General features: G+C 50.8%; 1 protein-coding gene across 3 annotated transcripts in view; it reads right to left on the bottom strand.

Moving 5' to 3' along the window:
* GMDS (GDP-mannose 4,6-dehydratase) overlaps nucleotides 1–17,736 on the bottom strand; it is a 425,099-nt gene that overhangs the window by 366,929 nt on the left and 40,434 nt on the right. Inside the window, exon 1 of one of the 3 annotated variants that reach the window (XM_018038953.1) lies at nucleotides 16,476–16,580. The exons of the other annotated variants lie outside the window; for them this stretch is intronic. Coding sequence (XP_017894442.1) covers nucleotides 16,476–16,565 — 90 coding nt within the window. The 5' untranslated portion in view covers nucleotides 16,566–16,580. Of the gene's footprint in view, nucleotides 1–16,475; nucleotides 16,581–17,736 lie in introns of those variants that run through there. 3 annotated transcript variants of the gene reach the window in all.

A 17,736-nucleotide genomic window follows, 5' to 3' on the forward strand; every position in this document is an offset into this window, starting at 1 on the left:
AAGAGAAGCGAAAAACAAAGGAGAAAAGGAAAGATATAAGCATCTGAATGCAGAGTTCCAAAGAATAGCAAGGAGAGAGAAGAAAGCCTTCCTCAGCGATCAATGCAAAGAAATAGAGGAAAACAACAGAATGGGAAAGACTAGAGATCTCTTCAAGAAAATTAGAGATAACAAGGGAACATTTCATGCAAAGATGGGCTCAATAAAGGACAGAAATGGTATGGACCTAACAGAAGCAGAAGATATTAAGAAGAGATGGCAAGAATACACAGAAGAACTGTACAAAAAAGATCTTCAGGACCAAGACAATCCCAATGGTGTGATCACTCACCTAGAGCCAGACATCCTGGAATGTGAAGTCAAGTGGGCCTTAGAAAGCATCACTACGAACAAAGCTAGTGGAGGTGATGGAATTCCAGTAGAGCTATTTCAAATCCTGGAAGATGATGCTGTGAAAGTGCCGCACTCAATATGCCAGCAAATTTGGAAAACTCAGCAGTGGCCACAGGACTGGAAAAGGTCAGTTTTCATTCCAATTCCAAAGAAAGGCAATGCCAAAGACTGCTCAAACTACCGCACAATTGCACTAATCTCACACGCTAGTAAAGTAATGCTCAAAATTCTCCAAGCCAGGCTTCAGCAATACATGAACTGTGAACTTCCTGATGTTCAAGCTGGTTTTAGAAAAGGCAGAGGAACCAGAGATCAAATTGCCAACATCCGCTGGATCATGGAAAAAGCAAGAGAGTTCCAGAAAAACATCTATTTCTGCTTTATTGACTACGCCGAAGCCTTTGACTGTGTGGATCACAATAAACTGTGGAAAATTCTGAAAGAGATAGGAATACCAGACCACCTAACCTGCCTCTTGAAAAATCTGTATGCGGGTCAGGAAGCAACAGTTAGAACTGGACATAGAACAACAGACTGGTTCCAAATAGGAAAAGGAGTACGTCAAGGCTGTATATTGTCACCCTGCTTATTTAACTTATATGCAGAGTGCTGCCAAGTCACTTCAGTCGTGTCCAACTCCGTGCGACCCCATAGACGGCAGCCCACCAGGCTCCCCCGTCCCTGGGATTCTCCAGGCAAGAATACTGGAGTGGGTTGCCATTTCCTTCTCCAGAGTACATCATGAGAAATGCTGGGCTGGCAGAAGCACAAGCTGGAATCAAGATTGCCGGGAGAAATATCAACAACCTCAGATATGCAAATGACACCACCCTTATGGCAGAAACTGAAGAGGAGCTAAAAAGCCTCTTGATGAAAGTGAAAGTGGAGAGTGAAAAAGCTGGCTTAAAGCTCAACATTCAGAAAACTAAGATCATGGCATCTGGTCCCATCACTTCATGGCAAATAGATGGGGAAACAGTGGCAACAGTGTCAGACTTTATTTTTGGGGGCTCCAAAATCACTGCAGATGGTGACTGCAGCCATGAAATTAAAAGACGCTTACTCCTTGGAAGAAAAGTTATGACCAACCTAGATAGCATATTCAAAAGCAGAGACATTAGTTTGCCAACAAAGGTCCATCTAGTCAAGGCTATGGTTTTTCCTGTGGTCATGTATGGATGTGAGAGTTGGACTGTGAAGAAAGCTGAGCACCAAAGAATTGATGCTTTTGAACTGTGGTGTTGGAGAAGACTCTTGAGAGTCCCCTGGACTGCAGGGAGATCCAACCAGTCCATTCTAAAGGAGATCAGCCCTGGGTGTTCTTTGGAAGGACTGATGCTAAAGCTGAAACTCCAATACTTGGGCCACCTCATGCAAAGAGTTGACTCATTGGAAAAGACTCTGATGCTGGGAGGGATTGGGGGCAGGAGGAGAAGGGGACAACAGAGGATGAGATGGCTGGATGGCATCACCGACTCAATGGACATGAGTTTGCGTGAACTTTGGGAGTTGGTGATGGACAGGGAGGTCTGGCGTGCTGCAATTCATGGGGTCGCAAAGAGTCGGACATGACTGAGCGACTGAACTGAACTGATATATATATATGTATGTATGTATGTATGTATATATACACACACACACTAAATGTAAGCCAAAAATGATCTTTTAAGAGCCTTTGTAAATATTATGCACAAATATGCCATCTGGTAGTCACAACAGATTAGCACCATGCATTGGAGTATAAATGAACAAGGAAGCCAATGAAAAATCACTTACCTACATATATAATATAAATCTTTTACAGTCAATGGAGGCAACCTGGATCTATTTAAGCCTAAAACTAATGTATTTTAAAATAAATTTTAAAATTTAAATGTAAATTTTGCTCCCTATAAAAATAAGTAGTGCTATTTTTCCCAATAGATTATTACAATAGTTTTTTTAATTGCAGTTCATAAACTGCAATTTACAAACTAGTTTACAGACCATTCATTTATGAATTGCAGCTTATGCCACACCCGACATCTGAACTGAGAGAAGGGCAGGTTCTGGACAGTGGTCCTTCCCCGGGAGAGAATCCTACCCTGGGTGTCACAGACTCAGCCTCCCTCCAGGCCCATCACGAACCTGGAGGAGGGTGAGGCTTTGATGACCCTGCTTGATTTGGAAACCACCTCAGACAGAAAGCACTCAACCAGGGTCTGATGCCCAACTCCAAACAACTAATTTAGATAGGTATTTTTAAATTAGTTCTGAAAGCAACTGAAACAGTTTCCTCAGCCCACACAGATGGCAAACATGCTCACTAACATCGTGCTCGTCAATCTCTGCTGTGATTCTCGCCACACACACTGTGCAGCTCGCCAGGACGTTTGCAGTGATAACAACCGCTGCCAAAAGCACTCTGCTAGGACTGTTTTGGGGTCTGACCTCTAAACCTACGCGTGGGATTCACTCGTCGGCTGAAGCAAGCTATTCACTCAGCGCTGAGCAGCGTGAGAGGCAGCAGGTATCCAGAGAGCACCTCCTGGGGCCACGGGCTGAATGTCTCGGGGACAGGGCTTCCAGTCAGAGTCGAGGACAGGACCCAGCAAGACCCCAGGGGCTTCCACGCGCTTCTCTGAGGACTTGGTTTCCATCTGGGGGTAACTGGAGATTCATTTTCAACCTCATAACAGAGTGGTACCACGAAGCGCTGACCCAGAGGCGGCCGGGGAGACCCTCTGGATGGCTTCTCTGGGGCAGAGCGAACTCTCACACTCTCACACCAGGCGAGGGAAGAAACGGAGCAAAGAGGAAACCAAACCAAAGCACCTTTTTAAGCAGAGTTACCATTTCCCGAACTCTCCCAGAAACACAAATAAGGGTTTGGTTTCAAAGGACTTCCTGGTTGTGACTCAGGCTATTAGAAAAAAAAAGGGGGGGGAGGAATAAAAAGAAAGCCAAGTCCTCAACCAAGCAGGTCACTAATGACAGGAGGCCCTGTCGACAAAGTCAGAAGCGAGGCCTGCCACAGATAAGTGGCGGTACAGTGAACTCACTGCGGGCACGTCCTGCACCGCGACAGTCACCAAGAAAAATGACATTCTGCCAAGGAGCGTCGTAATGACACAGGAAACTGTCTGTGCCTGATAAGGTCACTGCTCTCAGAGGAAAAACCTCTCGAGACTAAACTGGCCCCAGAGCCACACGGATACGTATTCTAGTGCCTATTAAAGAAAAGAAAAGCAGCCCATCTTCCAAAACTGGGAAGCAGAGCTGACAGCGTGGGCGTCTGAGCTCCAGTCCTGGTTCTGCCTGCAGCTACGTGACCTCGAAATCTTGAGTAAGGCGCAGGGCACGGGGGCCAGGTTTTGCTCCGGTGAACTGATCAGACAAGTTCAGCGGTTCTCAAGTTCTCCTCCCATGGAACACCAGTGCTCCGCAAATTAAGACTGTGGTTTTCTGCAGCTAACATCAAATAATGGACATCTGTGTGCACAGTTCTTTCCCATCAAGCTTTCCATAGGCCTCTGGGGCTGGGAACCACGTGTCTGAATGAGCAAGCAGAAATAGACTACCCAACAGAAAAGAGAAGATGTGTTTTTGTGCTTCCAGGTTGGAATGGTAAACTTCATACTTTTAAAATAGTTACACTTCTTGCTAGTAAAATTATTCCTGGTGCAACTGACAGAATCAAAGTTACTAGGTTTCTCTCTCTCTCTCTCTCTCTCTCTCACACACACAGACACACACAGACACACACAGACACACACACGCACACACACAAGCCCTTCCTGGAGCTCTGTGGCATGGCCAGATTTGAGACCTACTGGGTCAGTTGTGTCTAAAGTGGGGCCCTGGGCTGAGGAGACAGTGTGCACACCGCCCCCCCTGCCTCACATGGCTTCCCCAGGACACAGAGCCCCACCTGGCCCCCGGGTGCTGGGCCCCCACAGTCTCCCTCCAACCCGACCCCTCTGCGTGCCCGCAGTCACCCTTCTCCACCACCCCACCTGCTCTGTGACCATCTAAGGATAAACATTGGGAAGCAACAGCCCGTCGGCTGAGAAAAAGCTGATTTTCTGGCCCTCCACTGGCACGACAGCGCCGATGTGACGCTCAGGGAGAGCCCAGGACGTCTGCTCTGGACGGATATCGCGGCCCGGAGCCGCAGCTGGTGACACTGAACGATGGCGCGTGTGTGGCTCAGAGGACAGGGAGAAACCGCCCCAGCAGGGAGCAGGCACGAGAGAAACCTCCAGGGCGGGAGTGGAAAGCCAAGTCATCTGCATCTCAGATGAAACCTGAAAAAGCACAGACATCCGACATCTCAGGAAGAGAGGGGTCACCAATGAGGAGTCGGACGCCCAGACCAGCCGCCTGCGGCTGGGCTCCCGTGTCAGGAGAGCTTCAGCGCTGGATGCCCTGTCCCAGCCAGGGTGCCCTGGGGAAGCAGGGCCAGCTGGACACTGCGCAGAGTGAGCGTGAGCAGAGACTCCCCACACGGAGCTGGTCTGGCCAGCGCCATCTTGGTTGTTGTGGGCAGTTAATCTTCAGTTCCAGGGTCAGTTTGTTCCCATGTCCTTGAGGCCCGTCCTCAGAACTGTGGCAGCTCTTGTCCTGGCTACCGTCTGGGCACCATGCAGCTGACCTCCCCACCTGGAGGGGCTCAGCATCTATGAGACAGCTCACAGGACACAGCTCGGAGTACCACCTGCGGCTCTTGAGGCGGAACTAGAGGCCTTCCCTTTGCTTAGTGACTAAACTATTCCTGTTTAGTCTTGTTGGACTGTTTCCCTTTGTTGCTATAGTCCCTCATTTCTCTGATTAAACTTATGCTTTGGCTAAAGTTTTTCCACGGACAAAAGGCAGGTGGAGGACGTGCGGGGGGCAGGACCACAGCGTCCTGCTCCACTTCAAGCAGAAGAAGGGAAGCAGAGGGAAGCAGAGTCACTAGCTGCTGACAAAGTTGAGCCCCAACATGCAGGGCCAGCGGCACGGCATGGCTTAAGGCCTCGTCCACTCCCAGACAGCTGACGCCCTGGGCTTGCGCACTGTTCAGAGCGAGAAGGCTGGGTGGGAAAACCCCTAACTACGCTTTAGCTCATGGGCCACAAGCTGAGACTCTACGATGCTCTTTCTCTTCTCTTTGCTGTTTTGGAAGCTGAATGAATCGGTTACATTTTTCAAATACTAGCCAGAACACATCAACTGCTTCTTTTAAAAGAAACTCCAAAATGGGGCAAAGTCGATGCCAAATAAGGACTCTGCTTCTAAATATAAACTTCATACAACCACTGCAGGCGAGGAAACCTGACTGCTGAGTATTCAGAGGAAGAAAGTGTGATTTTAATGGACTTCCAAGTCTTTGTAGCCAACAAGAGAACGCAAACAATGCCTGACATTTTAGATCCCATCTGGATATATTATATTGACCAAACACAGTGAAGAGAGTAGGAGCCACATTTTGTGAATACTTAAGAGAGTTTCAGCAGTAGACAGAGTGCTTGAGAAAGACACTGAGGTTCAAAGAGGATTTGTGGATTTCACTTTAGATTCATCATCAACTTCCTACAGGAAACGCCAAAGGTCATTTCCTTTCTCAGTATCTAGGATATCGTCAAACACAGACAGCACTACGGTCACCAGACCTAAGCTGGGGACAACCCAGGACCTGCAAGGTCCTCAGAGAAACGGAAGAGTTGAGGCACGTTTCTATCAAGGTGGTTCTAACTGAAGTCCAGGTGTTTTAAAAAAACAGCTGAAAATTCCTCAGAGGGAATAACAGCTCACTCAACAACAGGCCCCGGAACAGTGTGAAGCAACCAGGCAGGCCCCCATGCTCCCACCAGAAAAGGGGACCCCGTTTTATATCTGCTGGGAAAACAGAGGCACCAAGAACTTAATGATCACAATTATAATTCGATGAGGCCGTTGAGAGTAGTTTACTTTCCCCTTTACTTTCGTAAAATAGTTGCCAGGACCTGGGATCTTTAACTCACACTCTCCTCCAGCAAAACAGCATGCCCAGATACAGACCCAGATGGGGACAGACACAGAGAGAATGCAGGCAGGTCAAGGACAGCAGTTCTCGCTGTCTGGACAGAACGCGCCACGCCGCAGAGTCGCCGGAGGTGGTGGATCCCATGTGCTTGGTGTGACTTTAAGAAGGCCTTATTACTTCCAGCTTGCTTGAGTCCTTTATCCTTGTCACTGCATAGTCTAAACTAAGTGTTTAAAAAAAAAAAGCACAGTTACAGTAGAGACTCACCCATTTGTCTTTTCTGGAAGACTTAAAACTCTAAAAACCAATACACATCAGACTTACAAACATTACTACCAGTGGGCTTCCCTGGTGGTGCAGTGGATAAGAATCCGCCTGCCGATGCAGATGACAGGGGTTCCGCCCCTGGTCCAGGAAGACCCCACAGGCCACGGGGCCACAAAACCTGAGCACCACAGCTACTGAAGCCCAGACACCGGGAGCCCGCGCCTCGCAGCAAGAGCGCTGCGAGAAGCTGCGCACCGCAGCGCGAGAACAGACCCGCTCGCAGCAGCAGCAAAGCCCTCACGTGAGCGAAGACCCAGCACAGACAAATTAAATGAGTAAATAAATGGTTTGAAAAGATCACTGCCAGTGAGTGTCTATCAACCTGAAGGACAGCATTACAAGCGACTAACCAGGATGCGACGGGAGCTCAGGCGCTCGTGAGCCCGAGCTCAGGAGTCTGCGCTCTTACCCCGAGGAGTGAAGTGTGAGACTGTTGCACAAGCTTCCAGGCTCTCATGAGCTTAATAAAATAGAGCAGTGAGCCCTTAGCCAGACTCAAACGAAAATACGAGAAACAAGAGAAGACGAACAGGGAACAGAGAGGAAATTGAGCCTGTTCAACATGGAGCCCCTTCGGCAAGGCAGAGCGGCCTGTGTCACATGACCTGCCAGCCACATTTACAAAAATGTGAAAGAAAAGGGGAAGGCCGGGGAGGGGAGAGACAGGAACATCAGGAGGGAGGGGGAGAGAGAGAGAGAAGCAGATGTGCTCAGCCACACCCCACCCCAAAAAAATACATCACAGAAAGGATCGCTGCAGAGTAAGGGCCATGATTTAGCTTATGCACGCGTGCGTGCACACACACACACACAACACACACACACACAGCCTAAAATTAATAAGTAACCGAAATTGACAAGTCAAATCATGATGAAAGTGCCAGAAACCACAAAATACATACCCAGGAGTCTTGCAACAAAAGCTGGGAAGACAGGATTGAATAAGGATTAGATGAAGGCAGGAAGAAGCCTCTCACGCTCAGGCTGGGACGGGACCGAAGGTGACCGTCACCAACCCCACATGACCAGTCTTTCCCGACAGCACCAGTCAGGGCTCTTTGCTGGGAAACAAGGCTCACAGGCCTCCCTGCTTCTGCACACCTTAAAGCAGGAGGACCGACTGTCCTGCGTCCTGAGCTGCCTTTTCAAGGAGGTCTGGACAGTGACTATGTCGAAGATAAACCATTTCCCTCCACAAAAAGCCTGCTTATCGCCCATCACAAAAGACTCAGGTTCCCCAAGCTCGGGGTTCCCTTCCTGCACGCACGGACGCCTCCCTCTGGCTCCACGTCTCCCTCTGAAAACAGGGGGTCCGGAAGGACAGCAGGGACATGGGACACCCTGGCTGCTGCTACAGCTGTAGGTCACGAGGCCTCCTGTCTCTGACCCGAGACTCTGAAGTCTTCCACCGGCTCCCAGGAAACCCACCAACTAACTTGTCAGCTTGTAAGGAGCTAAAATCTCAGACCCCTCCCAGCTCTTGACAGCAATACGCATTTCATAAACATGACCCCCTAAGTATCCCATTGCCCTGTAGGAGAACACCCCGTTAGTTTCACTTCACATATACAGTCACTGAACAGTTATCAAGTGCCAGGTATGTGTCAGGCCCTGTTCTAGATGCCCTGAACAGAGCTGTGAAAACACCGAGGACGTCCTTCACTCCACAGCACTCAGTCCACTAGTGACAACGAAATTAAACACAGAGAACCACGGATCCTGGCCTGCCTCGATTGAGCAGTGCCCGTAAGGGGAGGAGAGAGGCTGCCTGGGTGGCAGGGCCCGCTGCACCGCTGACCCCGCACTGTGGTGGAAGAGGGCCCAGCCTCCCGGCTTCCTCAGCAGTGTGCTCAGAATCGCCTGGCCCGACACCCCACTGGACAGACAGGACTGTCAGCAAGAAACCCCTGACCGCGGGTCTGGGCAGCGCGATGGCTGCAGCAGGACAGAAGAAGCGAGCGGGCATGCGGGAGTACCGGGTCGGCTCTGAGGGACTCTGAGCAACCTACAGCCCCCGAGAGGACGGACGGGCGTCGCTGATGATCGCTGCCGCGAACGGAGGCACAGGGCGCGGCGTCCACCACGACACTGCTGACAACTCCACCGTGTCCACGTGTCGAAGTCCCAGCCGCCCATGAGACGAGGGGACAGGGGAGCCCTGGGCATGGGACCAGCTCGGCGGCCTCGAGCTCAGACTTCTCGCCTCAGGAACTGGGAGACGGGCAGCAAAGGGCAAGACCACAGCCGACAGGGCGGAGGAACAACTCAAGAGGCAGACAGACGCAAGACGCTGTCTCGGACTGTGGACTTGAAACAGACACCTTCCCAGTGAGGTACAGACACCATAACAGACGGCATACACGGCAAGACACAAAGCTCCCAGGCCCCACGTGAGGCAGGAATACGTTAGAAACAAAATAATAAGACGGCGGAATTATATCCAAACTCACTTGCGATGCTGGTCATTATAAATTAATTTAACCCCCTCTATTAAAGATAAAGTCTCTCACATTAAGGGAAAAAAAATAAGGTACCACCTCTCAAAATAACCCGATCTGGTATATACCCAGCAGATAAAAACAAACAACAGAGGGGGTAGCAATGTTAATACAAGACAAAGTAGGCTCAGGCAGGAGGATTAAGCAGAACAACGATTACGAGGTAACAGTCCTGAATCTCCACGCATCAGGTATCACTGAACTCACAGAGAAAGAAGACCAGAAAGAATAAGGGGCGAAAGTTGTAACGTGCACGGAAAATAGTCCCACAAAACCTTAAAGCAACCCTCTCGTCTGACATCCTCTGTGGGAAAGCCAGCACGAAACGCAGAGGATGGGATTATATGCTTGATGCGGGCAGCGGGCTTGCACCAGACTGTGGTCACATACATCTTCCTTTTAAGCACTGATGAGACATTTATAAAAATTGAGGCTATATCAGAACACAAAAGTTCCTAAAAAATACAAACAGCACAAAGTCACTGTCTCAATTCCCAAAGCAGTAAAATTCATAACCAATCTTACATTTTAAATGTTAGAACCTTTTAAATACTACACTTTTAAATACATAGACAAAAAGAAAGCCAAATTTGCAATTATTGGTTATTGAAAAAACTACTACTTATAAATACTTAGGAAATAAAAGCAGATAACACTCCAAAGAAAATGTATTACTTTGTCAACAAAGGTCCGTCTAGTCAAGGCTATGGTTTTTCCAGTAGTCGTGTATGCATGTGAGAGTTGGACTATAAAGAAAGCTGAGCACTGAAGAATTGATGCTTTGTGGTGTTGGAGAAGACTCTTGAGAGTCCCTTGGACAGCAAGCAGATCAAACTAGCCCATCCTGAATGTTCACTGGAAGGACTGATGCTGAAGGTGAAACTCCAATCCTTTGGCCACCTGATGCGAAGGACCGACCCATTAGAAAAGACCCTGATCCTGGGAAAGATTGAAGGTGGGAAGAGAAGGGGATGACAGAGGATGAGACAGTTGGATGGCATCACCGACTCAATAGACATGAGTTCGAGCGAGCTCCAGGAGTTGGTGACGGACAGGGAGGCCTGGCGTGCTGCAGTCCATGGGGTCGCAAAGCGTCAGACGCAACTAAGTGACTGAACTGAACTTCTTCTCTGAGTAAAAAAAAAAAAGTTAAAATGAATTTCGCAACAAAAGAAATGGCTCAACTGAGTGCGTGCAAGCTAGGGATCAAAACGGGCACAGTCTGTGTTGTATGTCACTTGATGAAACAGAAATGGACGATAAACTGGATGAAAAAAATGTATATACAAACGAAGATGGTATCGCGCCAGAGAGCCAGTAAAGGAGGGGCAAGTTTAAGGTGATTGAAACACCACCAGCCCTTAAAAAGACTCAGCCAATTTAAGGAGCTTGAGAATTAAAAACAATTGTGTTTCCTGGGCTGGCCAGAACTAAATCAAAGTATCGTAGAACTCAAAGAGACTTGCCACCTTGGCCTGGCGGACCATCTGTCCACTCCATGGCCCCGCGGACCCTCCCAAGGGAATCAGCACGGGTAGAAGCAGAGGGCGGCCCAGCACCCTCGGGCCCACGAGGTTCTGAGCCAGCAGTTCCATCACTGCCTCGGTGCAACCCTCCTAGCACACGCCCACCCAGACACTCAAACCTCCAGGAGTGAATCTGCTGCGTTTCAACACACACAAGGGCAGGCACACGCCCTTCAAACTGCCACAGATAGAACATCCACTGAGTCTCTGTTAGTAAGAGCAGTGCGGGTTAGCTTATATCCAACACTTACATGGCCCCTGAAGCACGGTATAACCCTGTACACTCATTCACTGAGAGGCTATGTACACAGCGTGTACCATGCCCAGCTGATAAGGGAGCACTGCTTCTACAGCAACCTTACAGATGCGGAGACAGAGGCAGCTTCTGAACACGCATCTGCCGATGTTCCAACAAGGGTGCTCTGATGCCAAAGCGCGTCACTGGAAACACAATCCAAGTGTGCAAGGTTACCTCCACGGCGCACAGAAACGGGGTCCCCGTGGGCAGAGCACAGCAGTGTGAAATCCCTCAGCATCCTTTCACCAAGTAGCTACTTCGTGCAAGAAACAACTCTAGTCTCTGTGTGGAACGTAACAATGAGTAAAAGTGCTACCTGCCTTCAAGAACACCACCGTTTGGTCCAAGAGATGAGAGCTAATGCAAATCGCCACGGGACACACAGGGGAGCGTCAGGCCGAGGGGACACGGCAGAGAGGCCGGAGAACAATTCCAAGGTAAGTCTGAGGCAACTCCTCTCTTTAACAAAAGGCAGTCGGTATTCACAATAAAAAACTCTAAAGTGGCTTTAAAGCTTGATTGAAGAAGATGCATATCAATCCACAGGTGTTTGAAAGGGTTATGCCCCCCAAAAAAAATCATTTTAACTTTCTCTACTTTGAAATTTGGATTGACTGCCGAAGTCAGTAAGATCAATAGAATTCTCACTTGAAATCAGAAATGAGACTTCAGATGCTACACCAGTCAGACCATAGACACATAGCTCACAGACACCGATCGGATGAAGAAGATACAGAATGGGGAGAGGCAGTTTCTTGGCGAGGGCCAGCCACAAAGCGCAGGTCCTACCTCCAGTCTCCAGGGAGACTAAGTAATTCCCAGTCTGCGGTCTGAGCAGCACCACCTGGGCATGTGAGGACCGCTCAGGGATACAGGACTGAACCAAAGGCAGCCTGAGAACAGGTGAAGATGCCCACCTGCATTGGCAGAAACGCCAGAGGCTGGGCAACGTCACAGCACATTCCAAAACAGCAAAAGCCCTCTCTCGGGGAAAAAGACTAGGAGCGTCAGGGTCTCACCTTCCAGAGCCCAGACCAAATCCAAGACCCCCGGAGCTTTCCGGAAAGACCCTAGGGCCACAGGAAAGGCCCGCTCCAGAGCCACTCTGTGTTCTCAGTCGTCCCCTGGGCGGAGGGCAGCTCTGGTGTGATAGCCACAAGTGTGATCTGAGTCTGGACCTTTTTTGTCACTGAACTTACCAAAGGAAAAGAAAGGGGGTGGAGGGGGTGGGGAGGGGTATTACCAAACACACAAATGGTTTGCAAAACAGACTTCAGGAGCTAAAAGCTAACATGAAGGTTGCATCTTTCCTTTCCTCTTTTCTCATTGTCTTAAGAACAGGACACTGTGTGAGATCCAGCTGGAGGGCCGCCCACAGCTCTGCCTGCCCTGTGGGGAGCGTGTTCCTCTGTGGGACGAGTTGAGCCAGAAGCACGGGCCAGTTGAGCACACACGGAGCAGGACGCCACTCAGGAATCAGTACCAGCTAACGCGGACAAGTCCTCCCAGTCATCCCAAAGAGTCTTTCTGAGAGTTTCCAAAATATTTGAGCAACGAAAAGATCTCTTTCTCTGATGTTTCGAAGGCATGAAACCAGCTGGAGACTGCCAGCCGCCTCCTGCACGAGGCACGTCCTCTCCAGGTCCTCTGTGACAACAGCACAGAAGCCACAGCTGTGAAGTGCCACTTTCAAAAGGCTTGACAAAGAGGCTCACAGGAACAAGGCAGGCAGCACTTCGCACATCTCAACCCCCACCCGCCCCCTCTTCAAACTACACCTTCCTGTCGATAACCGGGATCTCTATTTACCCGATCGATCAAGACACACACTCAGAAGCCAGCCCTGCTGCCCTTCCCACCCCCCAAATTTCATCTCTCAGCAAGTCCTACCCGTGCACGTTCAAAACATCCCACAGACCAGCCTACACTCTCTACTGTCCCGCAATACTCCCACCTACACCACCACCGCCTCCGGGCCGGACCGCCCCCCCACCGCCTCCCCCAACCACCACCTCCGGGCTGGACCGCCCCACCATCACCCCCCCACCGCCTCCGGGCCGGACCACCCCACCACCGCCTCCGGGCCGGACCACCCCACCATCACCCACCACCACCTCCGGGCTGGACCGCCCCACCACCGCCTCCGGGCTGGACCGCCCCACCACCGCCTCCGGGCCGGACCACCCCACCATCACCCCCCACCACCACCTCCTGCCTGGACCACTCCACCAGCCTCCTAACTTGTTCAACTCAGTTCAGTAGCTCAGTCGTGTCTGACTCTTTGCGACCCCATGAACCACAGCACGCCAGGCCTCCCTGTCCATCACCAACTCCCAGAGTCCATCGAAACCCATGTCCACTGAGTGGGTGATGCCATCCAACCATCTCATCCTCTGTCATCTCCTTCTCCTCCTGCCCTCAATCTTTCCCAGCATCAGAGTCTTCTCAAATGAGTCAGCTCTCTGCATCAGGTGGCCAAAGGATTGGAGTTTCAGCCTCAGCATCAGCGCCCCCAGTGAACACCCAGGACTGGTCTCCTTTAGGGTGATCTCCTAACTCGTACCTTCCCCCCTTCTTGAACGCTAATATCCATGCTACAAAAGTGATCTTCTTCAACTATGAAGACTTCAGAGAAGTCACTGGATGAAATCAGCACTCTGGACAAAATGCAGCCTTGCTATCAGAGTCAAGAAGCCCCTGCCCGCCCGTCAGCCGCCTGCTGTCGCCCCCTCCTTCTCACTGTGCCCCAGCCTCTCTCTGCTCCTAGGACATTCGAACTCAGCTGTTGTCGCCTTGAGGCCTATCAAGCTGAGCCCCAGCATCCTCAGATTGCAGCACAAACCTCACCTTCAGAGCAGCCTTCCCTGACCGGAACCTACACCCTATCTTCACCTGCTGGCCTGGAGCACAGGGCTTCTCAAACTACCTCTGATGAAAGGAGCCCCCCGCCTTTTTTTCATGTTCAATCTATCACAGAACTGATCTAAAATACAGTAAAATTATTTTCTTTAAAGATAGACAAAGACACAGAGAACATGCGCTTGAGATTTTAGTTAACAGCGGTGATGGTCTAAATCCCGCTCCATCACAGCCCTGAGCCTGAGCCCCGCGCGCCTCCCGCTGAGCCGGCAGCCTGCGCTGCCACCGGGCGGCCCCCAGCCACTGCTGCCAGATGCTGAGCTGGGCTCTGGAACGCAGCGACGGGCGGGCGCAGGGCCCTGCCCTCCCCGTGCCCCAGGGAGGCCCGGGAGGCCGCGTCCTCGTCACCAGCACAGGCGGAACCAGGATCTGAACTCCAGGGTAACTCCGCGGCGTTTCCTGGGTACCCAGCAGCACTCATCGCTTCTCCTCAGCGCTGTGGGAAAGGACACATCCCAGCAGGGGAAGAAACGTTCCAGAACAGCCTTAACATTCCACGTGGGTCAAGAGTAACGGTACCCTCCTGCAGAACACGCTGCCTGCCGGCACGGCGGACCAGCAAATCTGGACCAGGGTGGCCCGGTCCACGCACGGCACCGTCTGCTCCTGAAAACACCCACCTCGTGTGACCGCATGCTCCTTATATTACACAGTAGTCGAATATTTTGATCAAAGTCACCACTTCTAAATGTGTGTCCATTTAGATGTCAACTCGGAGGGTCCGGCCACGCGGAAGAACTCAACCATAGCCTTAACTGGTGTCTGGAGCCATCAGCAACGGTCCCTAACAGCCATCCACTCCTCAGCTGAACTGCCAACACTTGCCCTGTCTGTCCTACAAGCAGCAGTCCAACCGACACGCGAGTTCCTTCACCCACTCCCCAGGTCAGTGATAGAGACACTCAGAATTTCCCCCAAGACAGAGTCCACTGATTCACTGATTTCTCAGCAGGAAACCCCAGCTGCCACCCTCAGGCCATCTTAAAGAAATGGGGCCAAGATGATGCTGATACCTATTAAAAACAGAACTCAGCTTCCTAAGATCTCATCAGCTTGCGATAAAAAATGAAGCCCCACTCAGGTGCGGGCACCCGGGCCCACAAGCTCCACCAGCAGGTCTGGACCTGCATCCTGAGGGCGGGGGCATCACAGGCGCTCTTTCTCTCCACGCCTGCCCATCACGCCCTCTCCCTCAAGCTCCCCACACCGTTATCATTCCGTTTCACCGATGAGAAAACGGCGAACTAGGGACGTTTAGTAAATGCCTGTCAAAGGATGAATCAAGGAACACACATTTGCTGAAATTTTATTCCGTTAAATACAGCATTTCCTTCTTGGCAATGATTCTCAAATTTGGCTAGGCTTCAGGTCACCAAAGCCGCCGTGATCGAAGCCACCAGCTGGTTCTCACACAGCCACACTGGCCCCGGAAATAAGTGATCTTCACCACGTGAAGTCCAAGGGTGCGTGTGGACAAGCACACGCAGGGGGAGCAGGAACAGGCCAGCTGCTCACTGTCAAGGCTTTGCTGGGGCTGCCGTGGTGTTTCACTGCACAATGTCACTAAAGTGCTAAATGTGCGGCAATGCAAAAGTCACTGGTTTATGTTACTGCAGTGGAGGCCTGGGCCTATCCCTTAAAGATAGCAAAGGCACCAATTAATGAAACCTGAAATAAGTCTACCTATTTAGCTTAGCTGATTCCTAAAATAAGGCCGAGGGCACTGTTTCAAAGATTTCCACTGAAGCATCAGAATGTGGGAGACAACCTGGGTGATGGGTAACAAGCCCCTGCGGTTACTGCACAGAAACAGTGTGTCAGCTGGCTCTCCTGCAACAAGTTAGCCCTGCTGGGAGGACTTCAGCCCTGTGCCTGCTGTCCCCTGCAGGTACCTTCAAGCATTTGCTCCAGTACACACTGAAGACCATTGTTTAGCTGTGTTTACTAATTTCAAGAAAAAAAAAATCTATTCTATCAAGCAAGGACTGAAAACCACACAATCGCCTACACAGATTCACTTACCAAGATCTGAGTAACCAAGGGGAAGGACTGCAATTACTGGTGGATACATACTAAGGCCCTCCAGCTGCTCAGGTTCTGACCCAAACGGGCAGCAACGAGAGGTCTCTACTTGAGTATTTGCCACCTTTCAGAAATAAATGCACACAAGGATATATATTTATACATAACATCACATATGTGATAAATTTGATACTTTCAACTGAAGTGAAGTCTACTGTTAACTGTTCCTCTATATTTAAAAACAATAAATGCTTTAAAAGCTTTGCCAAATCATTGAAATAGCCGCAACAATCCCTTGTCTTTGGGCAACCACTCCTTAGATATCAGCTCTGCTCTACTGATTTCACAATGGGATCACTTTGGGCCCGAGACAGTCTTCGTTGAAAGTCAAGTTCATAACATAAACAGACGAAAGGCCCAGGTTCCCTGGTCCTTCCTGTGCTGGGGCAGAGAGGACGTGCGCCTCTCCGGTCAGCTGACTCAGGCCAAGTAGGGCCTTTCCCCACCTTCAGATTCTGCTTCAGCTCTGCTCTGTCAGTCGGGGCAGAGGTCAGTGACCAGCAGGATCCACACCACGCTTGGGAAAGACGCTCCATTCCTTTGCTCCTCACCAACAAGCCTTCTCGGTTCTCTGGATGTGATTCACCTGTGGCCCCATTAGTCACAGTCACAAGCTTGCCTCTCATCCCAGGAGACCTAAGCTCCTCCTTGGAAAAGGACCAAGCTCTGAGACAAAATACGAAATGGGAGCAGCAGAGTGCCTCACGGTGTCCCACTGTCCCGCGGGGAGACGCGGCGTGAGTGCCGGCCGCCCGCTCCCCATCTCACCCGCCTGCCTGCGGGGGCGCACGCACACTAGTCTTGCTTTTCAGAAGAGAACACTGAGGTATAAAGGAAACAAAGCAGCTTTGCCCAAGAGACACCCCAGGTAAAACAGCAGAGAATAACAGCCTGGCTGCGCCGTGACCTGCCATTCTTTCACGGTAAGAGATCATTTAAAACAGGACCCACATTATGAGCAAACAGTGACGGTTTTCAAGCTGGAACTGCTTTATTCAAAGGCAGAGTTACTTTTACATGTTTTCAACACAGTCAATTACTGAAGGGCAGAAAATAACAAATTTAAACCAGCACTCTCGCCTGAGAATCAGAGAATTCAGTTTCTCCCGCTGAGACACTAGCACGGCACCCAGGGGTCAGCTCCGCAGAAGGGGAGAGGTGGGGTCTCCAGGCTCCTGCAGAGCTGTCAGCTCCTTGAGGACATGACCAGCCCCCCGCCAGGCCCCCAACAGGGAGAAACTGACAGCCCTCACCTCAGGCACCCCCCGCCCTCAGAAGCAAGGTGCCCATCCCCACAGAGGAAGGGGGTTTAGCATCAGGGCTGGAGGGGAGCACAGGTCCTCTCTTAAGAGCTTTACTGGTGGCTCAATGGGTAAAGAATCCACCTGCCAATGCAGGAGATGCGGGCTCGACCCCTGGTCCAGGAAGATCCCACATGCCTCAGAGCAGCTAATCCCCTGGGCCACACCCACTGCGCCTGGGCTCTGGCGCCGGGAGCAGCGCCCACTCACGGCCACCAGAGAAAGCCTGCGGGCAGCGGTGAGGACCCAGCCCAGCAGACGCAAACAAATCTAATGCTTTGTAAAAAAAAAAAATAAAGACTCAGTCTCTCCAGCTGCTTCACTGAAACGTCTCAAACGGAACAGTCACAGAATCAGTGCTGCAGCTCGCCGACTGCCCTCCTCTGACGTGCACCAGGTTCATCAC

This window comes from Capra hircus, chromosome 23 (assembly GCF_001704415.2).
Source record: "Capra hircus breed San Clemente chromosome 23, ASM170441v1, whole genome shotgun sequence".
Lineage (NCBI taxonomy): Eukaryota > Metazoa > Chordata > Mammalia > Artiodactyla > Bovidae > Capra > Capra hircus.